The following is a 17,112-nucleotide window of genomic DNA, read 5'->3' as shown; positions in this document are numbered from 1 at the left end:
TCTAACATATATAGTTTCACATTGTAAGCAAACACTAGTAGTACAACACTTCGAACGCTTTTTTATAATACTTTCTAAAATCTTTTCTTGGTAAAATATATCAATATTTGTCTCTTTATACATGTTTTCGTTTAAAAATTAACATATTTGTAGCATTTACAAGAATATTTAAACGTATTTAAAGGAAATAATGATATCTTCGGGGGTGTTCATTACAAGAGTCCGTACGATCCGTATGGCATCGATTTCGAGATTCTTGGTAAAAAGCTTTTTTAAAGGCACGGTTATTGCAACTTTCTTCGTGCGAATAGTTATCCAAATCAAAGTCCAACAATCTATTTTTATAACTTTCGATGTTATAATCAGAGTAAGGTCTTGCATCATATGAATGAGGGAGCGTAGATATCATTAAAGGAGATACCTCATATCTATTCGGACATGGACTTTTTTCTGTTCTAAATGAGCGTTTAGCTATTGGTGTCATACCTATTATAGGAACATCTGAAATGGGGTAGTCTTGATGGTATTCTATAGCAGAAGAACGAACTAAATGACTCGAAGTATCATCCAGTGATGATTTTTCTCGTTTTCGCCATTTTGCTCGTCTATTTTGAAACCAAACCTGTAAGAAGAAAAGGTTTAAACCTATAAGAAGAAAAGGTTTCAATCTTAAAAAGTTGATAATGTTTCTTTTATAAAAACCATTTTCAAAGATTCAAATTCTGTGCGTGGTATTTTTTTTTTTTTTCCACCATATTTAAGCTCTTGATGCATAGTATTTTCCCTCAAATAAAACCCTCGTTGATTTTTAAGCTCTTAAGTTAGTGCACAATAAGCCTCCGTGGCTCAATTATGCTACTGCTATGTTATTCATTTTGTAATCATATTTCAATTATAACATTGGCAGAAAAAAAAAGTTTAATTTATCAATGAAATTTACGCGTTGTAAAGATAATCCTTTAAAAAAGTAGCTCTCACTTGGGAATTCCGTCCGGAATACCTAATTAGTTGACGAAATGTGAACTAATAATAGAATCCACATGCTTAATAACAATGTTTAAAATTCGCTAAAGTCACTTTTTAGGCATGTTTAAGCCGTTGTAGTTCAAATCTTAACAAATATCAAACTATTTTAAAAAATTTCAAAAAAAAACTAGAGCATTTTTATAATAATATTGTAATTTTTAAAAAATGATATTATAAATATTAAATTTGCATATTTGGTTTCATTAATCAAACGATAATAACAACAAAAAAAAAGAATCTTGAATTACCTGTACCCTGGCTTCGCTCAAGTCAAGTTTTAACGCCAAGTTCTCACGAGTGAAAACGTCAGGGTATTGCGTTTTATCAAACGATCGTTCTAACTGGTGCAGTTGGTAAGTTGTAAAAGTAGTTCGGCTTCTTCTTAACTTTTGACGATTTTCTGTTTCGATTTCGTCAGTTTTTTCGTCAGAAGAAGTGGAAGTGTTCATGTTTGTAAAACGATGCGATGATCCAATACCTAGTCATATGGAAAATAGTTTTCATTATTATAACTTGCACGTATGCCAAAGTAAATGGACTAAATAAATCAAATTTTAAAATTACGGCATATACTTACAATCTGTAACTTCATTAAATTCTTTTTCTATTATATTATCACAATAATTTTTTTCCTTCTTGTTATGGTTTCCAAGTATTTCGTCGATGCTAAACTGCATCTTTGCTGCAGACTTGTGAATCATTCGACGATTACCTCGGTAATATTCAAACAACAGTTAAATTATTATTTTAAACTAAAAATAAAAAAACCATTTAAAAGTCTTTTTAAAAAAATGTTTTTCGTTTATATTTTTAAAAATTAGGCGAAGATCTGTATTCTCAATTATGAAATTTCAAAATTCCCGAAAATGAAAAAAAAAAAAAAAGTGATTAAATAGAGAATTAAAAATATGCATACAACTCAAAGTACACAAATTACTATCCTCTCTGCAGCTATAAATATTTGTTAAGCTTTTTATCGTCTTTGTACGATAACTAGTATGTATCCGTCACCTCTGTGAAGAATAAGTTTATAATGGTATCTCTACTTTTATATAAAATGTCTACCTCCTACACGCTTCTATATATAGAACGTACAACCAACAAACAAGACAGCAATATTTTATACGAAATAAAAATACAAGTTGTAGCTTAATCAAAGTTGGTTTATTTATAATCAACGAAGAGTTCAGCTGGCTGTAAATTTATTTTAAAATGAAGAAAAATTGCCTCTATTGTTGCGGATTAGCACCATATTGCAGATGATAGCTGGGTACTTCAAAATGAACAATATATTAAGTAATTCAATATTATTATTAATCAAATTAAGTTAATTAGTTTCATGATGCTCTTTCTCCTTGAAGTCAGCTGTGATTAAATCATTAACTTAGTTTTTTCGTTCTCGTACAAAAAAGTATTTTGTTATTTTTTCGTTTTCTGCATTCGATTGTCGCTGAAAAACGAATAAATCTAATAAATGAAATTTTTTAGAAATTTTTTCGTGTACCTTAGAAAATAAGACTTTTTCATTTGTATTTATTTACGTTTTCTCTACTACAAACGTAAGCGTGTAAGTCAATTAAAAAACATTTAAACCCCAACAAAAGTAACTCAGTTTTTAATTATACAATAATTATCCGATAAGTTCCGCAAAACTATTTAGCTTCTAATAGATATTCCTCAATTGCATTCTCGAAAACAATACACGCCGCGGAAACGATAAAGACAAACAGAATTAAAGTAACAATTAAGCTGCTTCGCTTAACAATAAACTGATAACGAAGTGTTCAAGTGTTAATAATATAGAGTTATTTTAAACAACGTTAAATCTATAATTTGTAATGTAATAAGGGAATTAATATTTTAACGCGATTGGTTAATTTCTCAACAGGTAATAACGCGACTGGCTTAATTTGGAATTAAAATTAAAATTGATATAAAAGGTTGTTGAACAATTGATTTGTACTTGAAGCAACACACAAAGGGTGTCTGATACATTTATGAGCCAATTTTCATTGAAATAGATTTTCTGTACCCTAAATAAGATTTCCGTAAACTAATCGATGAATGAATATATCGCTGCGGTCAGGGTAATCTTCGCAGCAAGTTTCTTAATACATTTTTTATAACCGAGCAAAGGAAAGTATAATGGAATGCCTTCGTTACAAACAACGTTAATTATTTGCTAAAATTGGGTAATAAGTAAGTATTTACAGAAATGCTAAAATGATTTTCTTTTGAAACAGTAGAAATGCTCGCTAAAAACTCTTTTTACATACGTAATGAAATGCCATCGAGCTGTGACAGCGTCCTTGCATGAAAAACTTCCGCTGAATAACATTGACCAAGACAGCAGAATGTCAATATTAAGAACATCTAGATGTCACGAACTAAACTCTTTTTCCTATCTATATAAAAGATTTCTAATTCTTTATAAAAGATTTCTTACATATCGAAGTCTCAATATAGCGAATAACTTTTTATCTCCCCTATGTGTTCGATTACATCACATAAGGAAGATATTGAAATTCTTCTTATTTCAATTAATGATCAACAAAATTTAAGATAAAAATACAGTTTAAATTGCCATCATGACGCAGCTGAATATTATCCAAATGAATCTCTGAGAAGAATTTTATTTTCAATAAAAGTACTTTAAACCACTACTTTGAAGAGCATTCCGAAAGCAAGTTTGATTAAAAAAAAACACACTAGGAACAAGATTAAACTTCGAAAAACATTTTTGCGTAAATATAACAAAATTAAATCTTCACTTTCCTTAAATAAATCTTCACTTTCCTAATTATTTTATGAAATACTTTAAGAAAACTCTTGCCTTACTACGCAACGCCTTTTTGCTAAAACAAAATTTTTAGCTTAATGTCCAGCTTTAATTAAACAATTTTAAATTTTCTGAAAAATGCATGTAAGTTTATTAAAAATAAATATGAGCAAGTTATGACTGCATATGAGTGCATTACACATTTATTTACCTATTTGAAATACATTTTTCTATTTTAAAAGGCGCTGAGAATAAATTTTCAAGATGATATGCATTTTTGTTTGAGAGTTCTAAATCAGTTAATGATGACAAAAAATGAAGAATTTAACAAAATGTTTAAAAAAAACGAACTTTTCCCACAGTTAAAATTATGTAATTTAAAGAGAGTTTAGAAGCAGCTATATTCTTAATTTCTTTTTACTCAGCTAATAAAGTTTAAATCGACTGTTAAATAGTCATAATTAGACTTAATAAGCATAGAGAGCATAATCAGTACTAGGTTGCAATTATGCTTTTTGTAAAAGATAATCTAATCTTCTTGAAAGAAAAATCAAGGAAAATAAAACCCACTGTTCAGTTTCTAAAACTGTTTGCTTAGAAAATTTCAAATTATCTTTCATTAACTTCTGACGGTTATCATTCAATAGATGAGCAAACTATTTGTAATAATTAAAGCATGATTCATAGGTTTGGTTAAAACGTCATCTAATCGTATAAATTTAGAACCGTCCACCCCGCCGTCAGGAGATGCAGCACTCACGCTGTTGATAGCATTCAAAAGAACACGCTTTTATGTAAGTTTAAACTTTTCAATTTTAATTAATTTTGCTTTTAATAAGTAACTCTTTTCGTTATATATATATATATATATATATATATATATATATATATATATATATATATATATATATATATATATATGCATAACTTTGGCCTTCTCTCCTATTCAAATTGATTGCTATCTATTAAGATTGATTGCCATCGATAAAATGCAATTATATTATTAAAGTATTAAAAAATCGCAAAACTTTAAATTCCGAAAAAGAAAGAAGATTTTAGGAAATAAGGCAAATTATCAATTAAGTTTTATTGTGGGCGAATAATTGTTTTACGACAATGAAGACACTTTTTCAAAAGCATTTTACACGTTTGTAAAAATTTAATCTCCAATTAATCTTCATGAATTGAGACTGGCTTAGTCTATCATCGGGATAATGGGATTTAAACTTTCGAACACTTCAATTGCTTTAACTATTAAAATGATAGTATTATAATGATTCTCAAATATCTCCTTACAAAGAAGATTAAATAGTCAAAAAATTGCTGACAAACTTTTTACTGCATATTTTATACTCATTATTTTTGTTTGTCTTCTGTTTGTTTTTTTTAACTTTCATTTTCTCAGTTTTTGAAACAAACAGAGAACCAAAAATAAACAAAAAAAAATGTAACGAGCTAATTTCTCTAAATATTTTCGTTATTACACGTCTCAATATCAAAAGTTAAAACAAACAAAAAGTTTTATTGACTTTTGGTTCTTCAATAAACTAATTTGTATTTAAAACTAATTCGCCTTATTCATTGAGAAGTGGAGCAAAAAAAATTACATAAACATTATATTGAGAAGTAGAGCAAGAAAAATTAAAATATTATATAAAATATTTTTTTTGAATAAAAATAATTCTTATTTAAAGCTTTATGTTTAAATTCTTTTCCGTGAGACAATAATTCTGTCTAACGGAAGATAACTATTGTCTCACCGATGAGAATTATTGTCTCACTGATGAGAATTAATCACAAAGCTTCATCGTTTTTCGGATTGCTTTTCTTTTCCATGTCACTGTTGGAGTTTTTTCCTTGATTTCACAATTGCCTGCATTGCGTGTCATTCTCTGTGGTCTTTTAGTCATTCCTACGTTTATTTATTCCTACGTTTATTTATTCCCACGTTTATTTTTTTCCTATTTTCATTTATATTTATGTTTTAATAAATGTTATTATTAAATAGACAATTAACAGAACAGAAAAAAAAAAAAAATTCTCAAACGAAAAAAAACCAACACTTGGAAAAATATCAACACCTGGAAAAAAAGACAGCGTTAAAATCAGAATCTCAATTTGCTTAAATCCAAAATACACGACGACGATAATGACGACGACGAGTCAAAAAAGTTTTTGGAATGAGCATATCTATGATAATTGTTAAGCTATTAAGGATATGACTGGCTATTCTAAATTCTCGCGCTTAAATTAGCCATAATAATTAACAGAATCTAAAAGAAAGTTTGACATTTTTATGAATTGATTCAAATAGGGTTTTGAATTTAGGAAAGGTTGGAATTATTCTCAGATGAGTTATTTACTGCTGTGTTCAAAATATTAGTAACGTAAGTGTAAAATAGAATTACATGACGTAGGTAGTTTAAAAGTTTTCAGAAAGTGTGTTTACTAGTTTTTGCAGATAAATCTATTGCTTGATATTTTATGATAGATAAGACTTAAAATAAGAAAATTTTTGTTGTATTTCAGATTTAGTAAAAGTTTCAACTTCTAGATATAATATTCTCAGACTCCTAAATTTTAATTCTTCCAATAAATAGTCGAGTAAACTAAGAACAAACGAAAAAAGAAGTTGAACGGTTCTGCAAATTTGTTTCTTTTGCATTTATTTAAATGCTGAAACAAAAAATCTTTAAAAAGGTGTGACACTGTATTGTTAGAAGCTTCCAACAATACATCACACCTTTTTAAAGATTTTTTATTATATGGAAAGATGCAACATTCGAAAAAACGAAGAAATGATAATCTCAGAGTTTGGGAAGAAGCATTCCTAACTCAAAACAAAATATGGTACCAACGTGAAGCTTCAAATTGCAAATCTTGGAATTGACAAACCCTGTGTTTACCTAAAAAGTATAAGATAAGCGAAGCGTTTTTTTTGCATTAAAAAATACTGCGTACCTACTTTTGACAATGAAATAACTCAAACTAAATTGATTGATAAATAATTTTCTTTTTCTATATATACTTGATTTTTAATAAGATTTGTTTTCATTTTATTTTAAACTTATATAGTTTGATTTTATTGATAATTTTTAAATAATAATTTTTCAATTTTTATATATTTATGCAGTGTAAAAATTTTTGTAAAAAATAATAATAAAAAACAGAACAACTCAAAAATATTTTTTCTAAAAAAAATAATTATTTTTTTTAGAAAAAATATTTTTGAGTTGTTCTGTTTTTTATTATTATTTTTTACAAAAATTTTTACACTGCATAAGAATTATACACTGCATAAGAATTATAAATAAGAATGCACTGAATAAGAGAAAACAATTTAGTATTCATTTAATTGAATACTAAATTGTTTTCTCTTATTCAGTTTACTCTACTTTTAAATTTTTCTTAAACTTAAATTTTTATTGAAAATTCTCAAAGAATGGTTTTAAAAAACAGGGGTTCGCAGTAAAAACGTAATCTTTGTACTTACTACAATATTTTTTATTTTTAATAATGGCTAAACAACTGCATAGAGCTTACAAATCATAAATCGCCTTTCAGATGGTGAAGCATGCCAAAGTAATTCCACAAACTCCCACTATACAGTTGTTGGGGTTTCTTTTTAAAAACTGCCTTTTGAATACCATGTTATAGATTTTGTCTAAAAATTTACAGCCTGAATTTTATTTGTTTTAAACCAGTTTTTCGCAGCGTTTCTCGTGTGAAAGTTTGTAGGATAAGTTGGCATGGTATTTTAAAGAATACTTTCACAGAGGTATTGATTTGTAGTACCTTCATTCAAAAATGCTGGCCCAATTGTATTGTACAAGAGCTATTCGTCAAAATAATGACCTATTGACGATAATCAAATATCAAAGCGCTGGCGACCATGGTAGTTGAATATTCGTTAACAAACGTTTTTCCTTATCAAAAGATAATTTAAAGTTTATCAGAAAAAAGAAGTATTTATTACGTAAATCTAAGAACTAACTTCATTAATAAATCCCAAAACACACATCATTATCATTTTTAATTACTAAAAACAATGTACATGAAATAAAGTACAACTATTCTTTTGAATACTAAGTTAAATAAATATTTTTTTTGGTGAATAGAAGTTTGTCAAATTGCTCTTAGAATATTTGTAGCAACAAATAAAGGATTTATTTTTAAAAAAAGCAATACAGACATTCTGCTGTGAAAAATATTTCATGTGTTTCTCCAAAATTTCTTATAAAAACTGAAAAGTCTGCACTTTTTGAATTCCTTCTATCATTTTCAAAGTTGTATTTGGTGTAGTTTAATAAATTTCATTTTATGTGTGGAGGAGGACATCTGTTATTGGCTCTAACAAGAGAAGATTGGTACCTATTTTTCATGACTTTATTTTTATTTATTGTATACAAAATTGACAGTATTTTATTCAAGTCATTGTAAAACACAACTGTATCCTGAGCTTCCTGTAACAATTTTTACAAACTTCAAACATGAGTTTAGGATCTTGAAAGTTTTAAAGGATCGACCTCTTTTTAAATGAAACGTTTAAAACAAATTCCTCATACAGATTTGTTCATGTATAGGACATGTATAAGAAATTGACTTTGAATGCAGCTTTATGAAATCAGAATCTCAGAGTGTTTTGCCTTCTAAAAATGTTCGTAGACTAAGCATAAAATATTTTACAAGGAAGACAACAATATCCACTTTTAACTTGGAACCCCAATGTCGAACTTGCGTTTCAAAAAGAAGCTGACTCAAATTAAAAGTTTTGTAATACAATTACTTAGAGTGTTTACATCAAGTTATTAAACAAGTGTGATGTTGTAAATAATATGGAGAGTAAAGCATGACATATTTCTCAAAGTAAAGCAAAAAGGAAATTGTTCTTGAACATATTCGCGCAAATCGATGTCGAAAAAAATCTGCTTGAAACTTGAAGATACGCTTGAAACTTCTTCGGCATCAGCAACTCTTTAACCAGTAAAAGTAAGAGAAAAAAAAGTAAAAAGTAATAGGAGATAAAACATTTAACTACCTTTATATGGTAGGGGTTTACTTCAGCGTCGTAAATCTCGACAGAAACAAAAAAAAAAAAATAGTTACAACGCAAATGCCATTCTAAGATTTTAGAATTATCATCCGCAAAAAAATGTTTCATGGACAAAACAAATTTTATTAAACGAAGTTATCTGTTAAAATAAAAATTTACTTAGATAATTGTTTGTTTCAATAATTATTTTCTTTATTTTTAACTAAGAGTTTTTTTTGTCTAAACTTTTTATTCTTTTAAATCGTGTTTTTAATTTTAGACTAAATACTTTTCTTTGAAAAAAAATGGCTGGTAGAAAAAAACAAGTATCGCAAGTATTGATAAAATATTACCAGCACCAGAAATTCTTTTAATACCACAACTTAGTCACAAGCTGTGCGCAATCGTTTATTTTTTTAAAACTATTTGCCTCTGAACATCCTATTTTTGTTTTTATATACGTGCTGCTTTGATGTAACACAGGTGCAAATCACTCAAGAGTTTCACCTCACCAGAAACACTGTTACAGACTGATGAAATTTATAAGAGAAAATTGTGATCAACATTTAGAAGAAAATCCACTACAACTTGGAGTCATAGATAAAAACGGGGATTCAATAAATATCGAGGTTGACGATTGGAAATGTTTTTACTAGTAATATCGTCGTGGTCACTGGCGGCAGGATCACTGGGTTTTTCGAAGTATTCGAGAAACAGTGCTACCTATAATAGAACAATCGATTTTACCTGATAGTCAAATAATCTCTAATAATTAAAACATCTTATGCTAATATTCCAAAACTTTAGAATGCTTCGCATATATACTATTAAACATATGAGTAAATAACATAAAATTTTTGAAACTTATGAGCAGATAACATTAAGTATAAAAATTTACAAAAAACTTAAAATAAAAATAATTTTCTCAATTCCTTTTTTCGATGTAACAAATTTAAAGATGCTTTATTTAAAAGTTGTGTCTGCTTTCATATAAAAACCTTTTAATTTATTCCACAACACGCATTTCTTTGGCAATGTCACGATCTAAAGGATTTTCAATTAAATGTTCAAACAGATTAATAAGTTGCTGCGTTGGAAAGACTTTTTTAGCAAGATGATGTTTGATGAGTATTAAAAAGTTCTCCCGGTGATTGTTGTTGTGGGAAATGAGTTCTGAAAGACATTTATCCCTACTGGTTCGAAACAAACTCAATCAAATCTCGCAAAACAATGTATCGAGTTAAAGTAGCTCGTTTTGGAAAAAGAAGTTCTACAAAAAATCGGAGCATCCGTAAATTTGTTTTAAACAGTTGATTGTACAATTTCTCCATTTGTTTCACCTCTTTTTTCAAGTCGGCATGAGCTCTTCCGACTTCTAATTGGCCATGCGTTATCGTATGGTTATTTTTGTGTGGTTGTAATCGTGTGCTTCTTATTGTGTGGTTGTTTTTGTGAGGTTTTTATCGCCTGTAATCGTGTAATTAATTTCGTATCCCAGCAAACATCGAATCTAAAAAAGACGTCTTTTAGATGTATAAAAAACGTCTAATACATCTAAAAAACATATTTAAGACGTCTTTTTAGACTAAATGTTTGCTGGGATGGTTGTGAGCTTCAACTTGAAAAGATGATTATGTCTCGGGTCTTGTAGAAATCTGCATCACGGTGTTTTGGTATTTTGACACCGATACCTGTACTTTACAAAATTAATCTTGTTTAAACCGAGACAAAAAGAGACTTAAAAGCTTCGTTTTTTTAAAACGATACATTAAGAGACAAAATTAGGAAGAACGATACTTTTAAAAACGACACTAGGCAATACTTTATCGAATACTTTTTCACAAATTTATAAAAAAGACTGAATACTTTTATTCACATTCAAATTGAAAGCAAATGATGCATTACTGATACTCTTTAAGGGGATTGGAGCGGTTTGCATTGAAGGATAGGAGTTGGTAAATGATGGTCAATAATTAAACTTTAAAACTATTTTTAATGACTACGTAGTGACACTTTAAAACAAATATAAGGAGACTAAGAATAAATTGAAAAAGCTTTAAAATATTTTGACATAAATTTTCTAACACAATAATAACAAATATCAGTAATAGTGCAGCTTACTGACTACATTTTATCGATTATGGTTGACGTCATTCGCCACAATCGTTAAATATCATTTCCTCCAAACTGTAGAGAAAAATATTTTGATTTTGTTAAAAAGAATTTAAAGGTTTCTGGAATAATTTACAACTGCTGAGAAAACTTTTTACAAGTTTGATTTATTTACTCTCATCTTAGATGTGTACATTTATTCATTTAATAAACCATTCCGAGATTAATTTCGTTACTCTTTAATCAAATCATAACTTTATTAGTTTAATCTCTCTAGAACTCTCTAGAAGTGACGAGACCAATGGTGACGAGACCAACTATGTTTTCAATGTTCTCGTCTCGTTTTGTATCGTATCTTCTTGCTAAAAAGTTATATAATGATGCTATTTGTTTCGACAAGAAGACCCTTAGAGCATTTCACATTTACAGCCATCAGAATGTTTTAGAAATAAATAATGATTGATGACAACATTTCTTTTCTGAGAAGAAAAGATACCAATGTTGTGAATATCTCTCCTCAACATTGAACAGATTTGCTGTCTTTCTGATGGATATAATAGAATTCTTTTCAACATGATTTTTAATGAACTTTTAATTAACGTTTTTGTTCGCAGGTGAGTGCATTTGGGCTCGCTTAGGACTTTCACTTTTTTTCTCTCTGTAAAATGTAGTTTTAGAAACTCCAGAAATACGAATCACTTCACTTACAGGCAAACCCGCGTGAATCAAATTTAATACTTCCGTCCTTTTGGCTTCCATTATAAAACTTTTAGCTAAAATATTTTTTATTTACAATTTTATTCACATCTAAGACGTTCATTGAACATTAACCAACCAAAACAAATTTCAGAAGTTTTTCTATTTACATCACGAAACCAAGCCAAAAATTAATTCGCGAATGGCTGCCGCACCTTGTAATCCAAATTTAAAAGTGACTCCTAAACGATTTTTGCTTGAGCTTCATTTATTTAAACACTAAAATATTTGCTCAATGTTTTTATCCAGACCTTTACTTTGTCTGATAAATTTCTTGTACTGAGACTACAAGACCACAACTCGAGCTTGGATTTCACCATTAACCTCATTCAATTTCATTTCTGCCTTATTAAGAAAAAAATATGTTTTCCAGTAATTTCAGACTGACCAAGCTTGAAAGCACTAATTTTAACGCTTTTAAATTATCTTGCGATTATACAAGATAAGAATTCAAAATGTAAAGATTAAATTTTTAATCGAAATTAAAATAGTTTAAGTGTCAAGAAAATATTTTTGATCAAATGCAAGAAGAATGTATTGAATCAAATTTAAGATTTTACTTTGTAAATGCTTTAAAGTAACGGTTATCTGTAGTAAATTAGCAAACCATTTTCCTTAAAATTTACAATATCTAGGATATTTTTTTTTTTTTTTTTTTTTTATACAACTTCAATAAATTTACACATCCGTTACATTAAAACTACATGACATCATATAATGCAGCGTAAATAAAAAAAAAAAAAAAAAGAATATAACATAATATTACCACGTATAACATCATAATAAGAAGTGGTTTAGCAAGTAGAACACATCATAATAAAACGTGGTTTAACAAGCATATTTAAGTATAACGTAAAATAATAGAGTTTCTTATCATAAAGACTATCAGTATTTTTTAAAAATAATAGAATAAAAATAAGAAAAAGATAAAAAGACAAGAAATTTTCTTGTTACTTCAAATATATATATATGTTGTTGTAAAGGAAAACTCGTAGAAGTCTATGAAGACTTATCATGGAGTACCTTTTCAAATTGTTAAATAAAGTGTTTCATATTTATATATAGTCAAAATACAGTCAGTGATACACATAAATATTTCAGTATAGTTTCTGTTGTTAAGTTTAATACATATCAATATAATTGTTGATATTAAGTACGAGGTGTTTTATTTTATTTTTTAAGTTGGCAGGATTATTTAATACTTTAAGTTCTATATTTTTTGATATTATTTTGTTATACAGGTACGGACCCCGGTAGGAAATAGAAAACCGTGAGAACTTTGTTGTTCTTTTAGGCAGTGTGAAATTACCTGTTGCTCTTGTTATATATCTATTAGAGTTAACTTGAAAGAAGTTATTTAAAAAATGCGATGGGACTAGTCCAAGTTTGTATTTTAGCATAAATAGTACATTTTGGTAGATGTTGATTTGGTAGACATTTAGTGCATTTAAGGTTTTTAGTAAGGGTTCAGCATGGGTGAGTTTATCTTTATCATAAACTAGTCTTGATGCATGTTTTTGACTTATATAAATAGTACTCAATTTGGATTTGTGTGTACTTGCCCATGTAATATTAGCGTACGTAAGATAACTTTGGATGTAAGAAAAATAAAGCGATTTAAGGTTATGTTGGGATAACATACGTTTAACTTTGTAGAGTATCCCAATATTTTTCGAAATTTTGGTGTTTATTGTACTTATATGGGCTCTCCAAGATATATTTTCGTCAATAAGGATCCCAAGAAATTTAGTTGTTTCTGTTCTTTCAATGTTTACCTTATCTATTTTTAGTGAGGGAAGGATAGTAGGTATATTATTTTTTTGTTTTTTGGAGTGAAACAATATGTATTTTGTTTTTTCTGTGTTTAGTGATAACTTATTCAATTTCAACCATATATTTAATCTTTTAAGCTCTTTGTTCATACATTTGTAAAGGTCTTTGATTGAGTTCGAGGAATAAAATAAGTTTGTGTCGTCGGCAAACATAATTACATCAAGTTTATCCAAGGCTTTTGTAAGGTCATTTATATATAGAAGAAACAAAAGAGGTCCAAGAATGGAACCTTGGGGGACACCGCACTCAACTCGAAGTAGTTTTGAGTGTTTATAACTATCTAAAAAAACACATTGTTGCCTGTTGCTAAGATAGTTTTTGAACCAGTCAAGGGTTATGTTTTTTATCCCATAGCTTTCCATTTTTTTAAGTAAGATATTATGATTTACAGTATCAAACGCTTTTGACAGGTCTATAAAGATGCCTAGAACATACTGTTTTTTGTAAAAAGAATCACTTATAGTGTTAACTAGATCTAGGATTGCGTGTTCAGTTGAATAATGTTTTTGGAAACCGAATTGCTTTTTATTTAGAATTTTATTTTGGATTAGGTACTCATACAATCTGTTATAGATTACTCTTTCGAGAAGCTTAGAAAAGGTAGGGAGTACCGAGATAGGTCTATAGTTATTAATTAAGTATGTTTTACCTGATTTAAATATTGGTACTACTTTAGCTACTTTAAGTTTGTCCGGTACAACTCCTGTTTTAATCGAAGACTTAAAAATTTCATATATAGGTTTATTTATCGTTGTAAAGACATTTGCCACTACCCTACTACAGATATCATCTATACCTGGAGTTTTATTTAATTTTAAGGAATTTAGAGCAACATTAAGTTCTTGATAGTTTAGTTCTTTGTAGCTTAGTTCGCTCTGGGTATCGCTTAGGTATGATTTGAAAGAGTTATTAGGAGACTTAATTTTCGAGGCAAGATTAGGGCCAATGTTAACAAAAAAATCGTTGAATTTTTCAGCAATCGTATTTTTGTCACTATACACTGTATTGTCAATGACGATTTGAGCAGGTAAGGTATTTGATTTAAATTTTTTGTTCCCAATTATTTCTTTTATAGTATTCCATGTTTTTTTAATGTCACCTGTTGCATTTTTTATTTGATTCGAGTAGTAAATTTTCTTCGATTTTTTTTTTATTTTTTCAAATAAATTTTTGTATTGTTTGTAAGTATTTAGATTTTTTTCATTTCTGTTTTTTAAATATTTGATGTAAAGTCTTTGTTTTTTTTTTGAAGATTTTTTTATACCTCTGGTAATCCATGGACATTGTAAGTATTTTACTTTTAATTCTTGTTCTACAATTGGGAAATGATTATCGTAGTGCTTTAAGAATATTTCTATAAATTCATTATAAGCAGAGTTGGTATGCCCAAGGTTGCATTCTTGGTAAATCCTATCCCACCTTACTGCCGATAGTGATTCTTTAAACTGTTGAATAGTAAAATTATTAATTTTTCGTTTATAGACTTTGATTTTAGAGTTATTATTTTTTGTGTCTTGAGAAAAGGAAAAGTATATTGGAAAGTGATCGGATATATCCGTTTTGATAACACCTGCTTTTAATGAAGAATCATAAAATGAATTAGTCAATATGTTGTCTATTGCAGTGATTGAATTAAATGTTACCCGGGTTGGTTTGTTTATTATAGGAAAGATGTAGTGTTGAAACATACCGTCAAAAAAAGTTTTGGTAACAGCATCTTCATTGTACTGTAGACAGTTTATATTTATGTCTCCAATACAAAATAAAATTTTGTGCTCTTTGTTATTTTTTAGAAATATTTGTTTTAGGTGATTTGAAAAATTTTTTATATCACCTTCAGGTGGTCTGTAACAGGTGGGCACCAGTATATTTTTTAATTTTTTGTTCATTATTTCAATCGTAAAGACCTCACCGTCGGCATCGGAAACCGAAAGATCGTCTCTAATTTTAGTTGTCAGATCATTATGAATATAAGTCATAATTCCACCTCCTCGTTTTTGAACTTTTCGTTCATAAGATATTAGCTTGTAGTTCGGAATTAACAGGTTTGAATTTAATCTGGATGATTCGTCAGAACACCAAGTTTCTGTTAAGCAAATCATACTGAACAAATAATTACATTCTATAAGAAAATGTTTTAGTTTGTCAATATTGTTAATTATACTTCTTATATTTATGTGTATCACCGTAAATTTATTATTTAATGATTTTAATTCATTTTTAAAAGTTCCTAATTCAAAAAACCGCGAGTTAAAATTATTTTCATTAAAAAAATTCAAATCTGGATCGTAAGAGTTATTAAGTAAAAAGTTATTTACCGATTTGAAAACATTAAAGTGTTGCGTTTCATAATCTATTGTTTGTTTAGCCATTAGTTAAGATAATCAACTTCGCTACGATCGCTTAAAATTACGTAAGACTTTTTCTTTATCATACGCAAAAATTTTCTCATTTTCTAAATTCGCGACAAAAAACTTTATTAAATTTAATTATAGCGTATTTACCTTGATTACGAAGATTTTTAACTTCTTCCCAAAGTTTTTTTCTCTCTTCCATCGTCTCTTTAGCAAAGTCTTCATTTATATATAGTCCACTACCTTTTAGGTTTTTAAGTAAACTTAAAATTTTAATTTTATCTTGGTAGTTTAAAAGTTTCACTACGACAGTTCTCGGTGTTTTGTCTTCTTTATACGACCCAACTCGATGCGCTCGTTCCACAATAATTTCAGTTGAAATTTTAAGGTTGTTTGTAAATATTTTTTTCACAGATTTTTCACAATCACTCCAACTTTCTCCTGGTGAATCTTTTAAACCATCAACTCTAATGTTGTTACGACGAGAGCGGTTTTCTAAGTCAGTATTTTTTTTATTTATATTTTTAATTTCAAGATCATATTTCTTCCTTATTTGTGTTAATTCTTCGTTTATTTTCTCTTCTTGAAAGTGGAGACTTTCTTTCACATCATTTAAGTCTTTTTCAATATTTCGCATATTTACTTTGTTTATCTTCAATTCATTTTCTATTTTGTCGAGTCTATCAGAAATTATTTTATATTTCCACTTACTATTTGTGTGAAGTTCTTTTCCTGGTCTTTTAATAACCTTTCTGTTTCTTTAAGCAGAATTCTTTTTTGTTCTTCAAACTTTTTCGATATTTTTTATCGTCATTTCCATTTTTTAGTTAATATTCTTGAAGAGCAGTCGAGAACACGTGCGTTAGCGGCAAAAACTTTTGGAGAAAAAAAAAGGGGATATGAAAGGATATGAAAGTAAAATTATTAGGATATGAATAGGATATGAAAGTAAAATTATTGGGAAAAATTTTCATTTGCATTGGTAAAGACCTGGCCCACTCCCATTAGACACATCCTACTGATGTTTTACTGTAAGATACATTTTAAATCATATTGAAGGATGTTCAGATTTAAACAAAAACGTAAAAACCTCTAAACTAAATTTACTTATTTATATAAAACTTTAAAGTAGGTTTTCTATCTATATGACTAAAAATCTGAACTAGTTTCAATAAATTTAATTAAGTGGTTTTCATTTAATAGACCAAAGATGGTCTTTT

General features: G+C 28.3%; 2 protein-coding genes and 1 pseudogene across 4 annotated transcripts in view; 1 reads left to right on the top strand and 2 right to left on the bottom strand.

The window, feature by feature from the left end:
• LOC149885174 (uncharacterized) overlaps positions 1–17,112 on the top strand; it is a 146,914-nt pseudogene that overhangs the window by 113,136 nt on the left and 16,666 nt on the right. The window lies entirely within an intron of this gene.
• Positions 49–2,533, bottom strand: LOC145187168 (retina and anterior neural fold homeobox protein 2-like). Its single transcript, XM_080063485.2, has 3 exons — positions 1,604–2,533; positions 1,275–1,504; positions 49–622 (listed from the first exon to the last, which is right to left on the bottom strand). Exons 1-3 carry the CDS (start codon positions 1,725–1,727, stop codon positions 179–181), a joined length of 798 nt encoding a protein of 265 aa, XP_079919611.2. The 5' UTR covers positions 1,728–2,533; the 3' UTR covers positions 49–178.
• LOC149885175 (uncharacterized) lies at positions 7,754–16,644 on the bottom strand. 2 transcript variants are annotated; one of them, XM_090095216.1, is made up of 2 exons: positions 16,043–16,644; positions 7,754–9,560 (listed from the first exon to the last, which is right to left on the bottom strand). In XM_090095216.1, exons 1-2 carry the CDS (start codon positions 16,527–16,529, stop codon positions 9,523–9,525), a joined length of 525 nt encoding a protein of 174 aa, XP_089951342.1. In that variant the 5' UTR covers positions 16,530–16,644; the 3' UTR covers positions 7,754–9,522. The 2 variants fall into 2 exon arrangements, 1 of the variants encoding a protein (XP_089951342.1); XR_016454785.1 differs by lacking the exon at positions 16,043–16,644 and adding an exon at positions 9,836–9,886 and having other exon boundaries at positions 9,440–9,560.

This window comes from Hydra viridissima, unplaced genomic scaffold (assembly GCF_058129835.1).
Source record: "Hydra viridissima isolate aposymbiotic clone 2 unplaced genomic scaffold, HvirCarnegie_v1 scaffold_8, whole genome shotgun sequence".
NCBI lineage: Eukaryota > Metazoa > Cnidaria > Hydrozoa > Anthoathecata > Hydridae > Hydra > Hydra viridissima.
This window is presented reverse-complemented; position numbering and strand designations above follow the sequence as displayed.

Excerpts from the sequence above, each read along its gene's own strand:
- LOC145187168 (XM_080063485.2), bottom strand. The coding sequence starts at position 1,727 with ATGATTCACAAGTCTGCAGCAAAGATGCAGTTTAGCATCGACGAAATA. Across the intron at positions 1,505-1,603 it reads ATTTAATGAAGTTACAGATT|GTATTGGATCATCGCATCGT; the intron begins GTAAGTATATGC and ends CCATATGACTAG. Across the intron at positions 623-1,274 it reads TGAGCGAAGCCAGGGTACAG|GTTTGGTTTCAAAATAGACG; the intron begins GTAATTCAAGAT and ends TTCTTCTTACAG.
- LOC149885175 (XM_090095216.1), bottom strand. The coding sequence starts at position 16,529 with ATGCGAAATATTGAAAAAGACTTAAATGATGTGAAAGAAAGTCTCCAC. Across the intron at positions 9,561-16,042 it reads TAAAAATCTTCGTAATCAAG|GTAGCACTGTTTCTCGAATA; the intron begins GTAAATACGCTA and ends GTTCTATTATAG.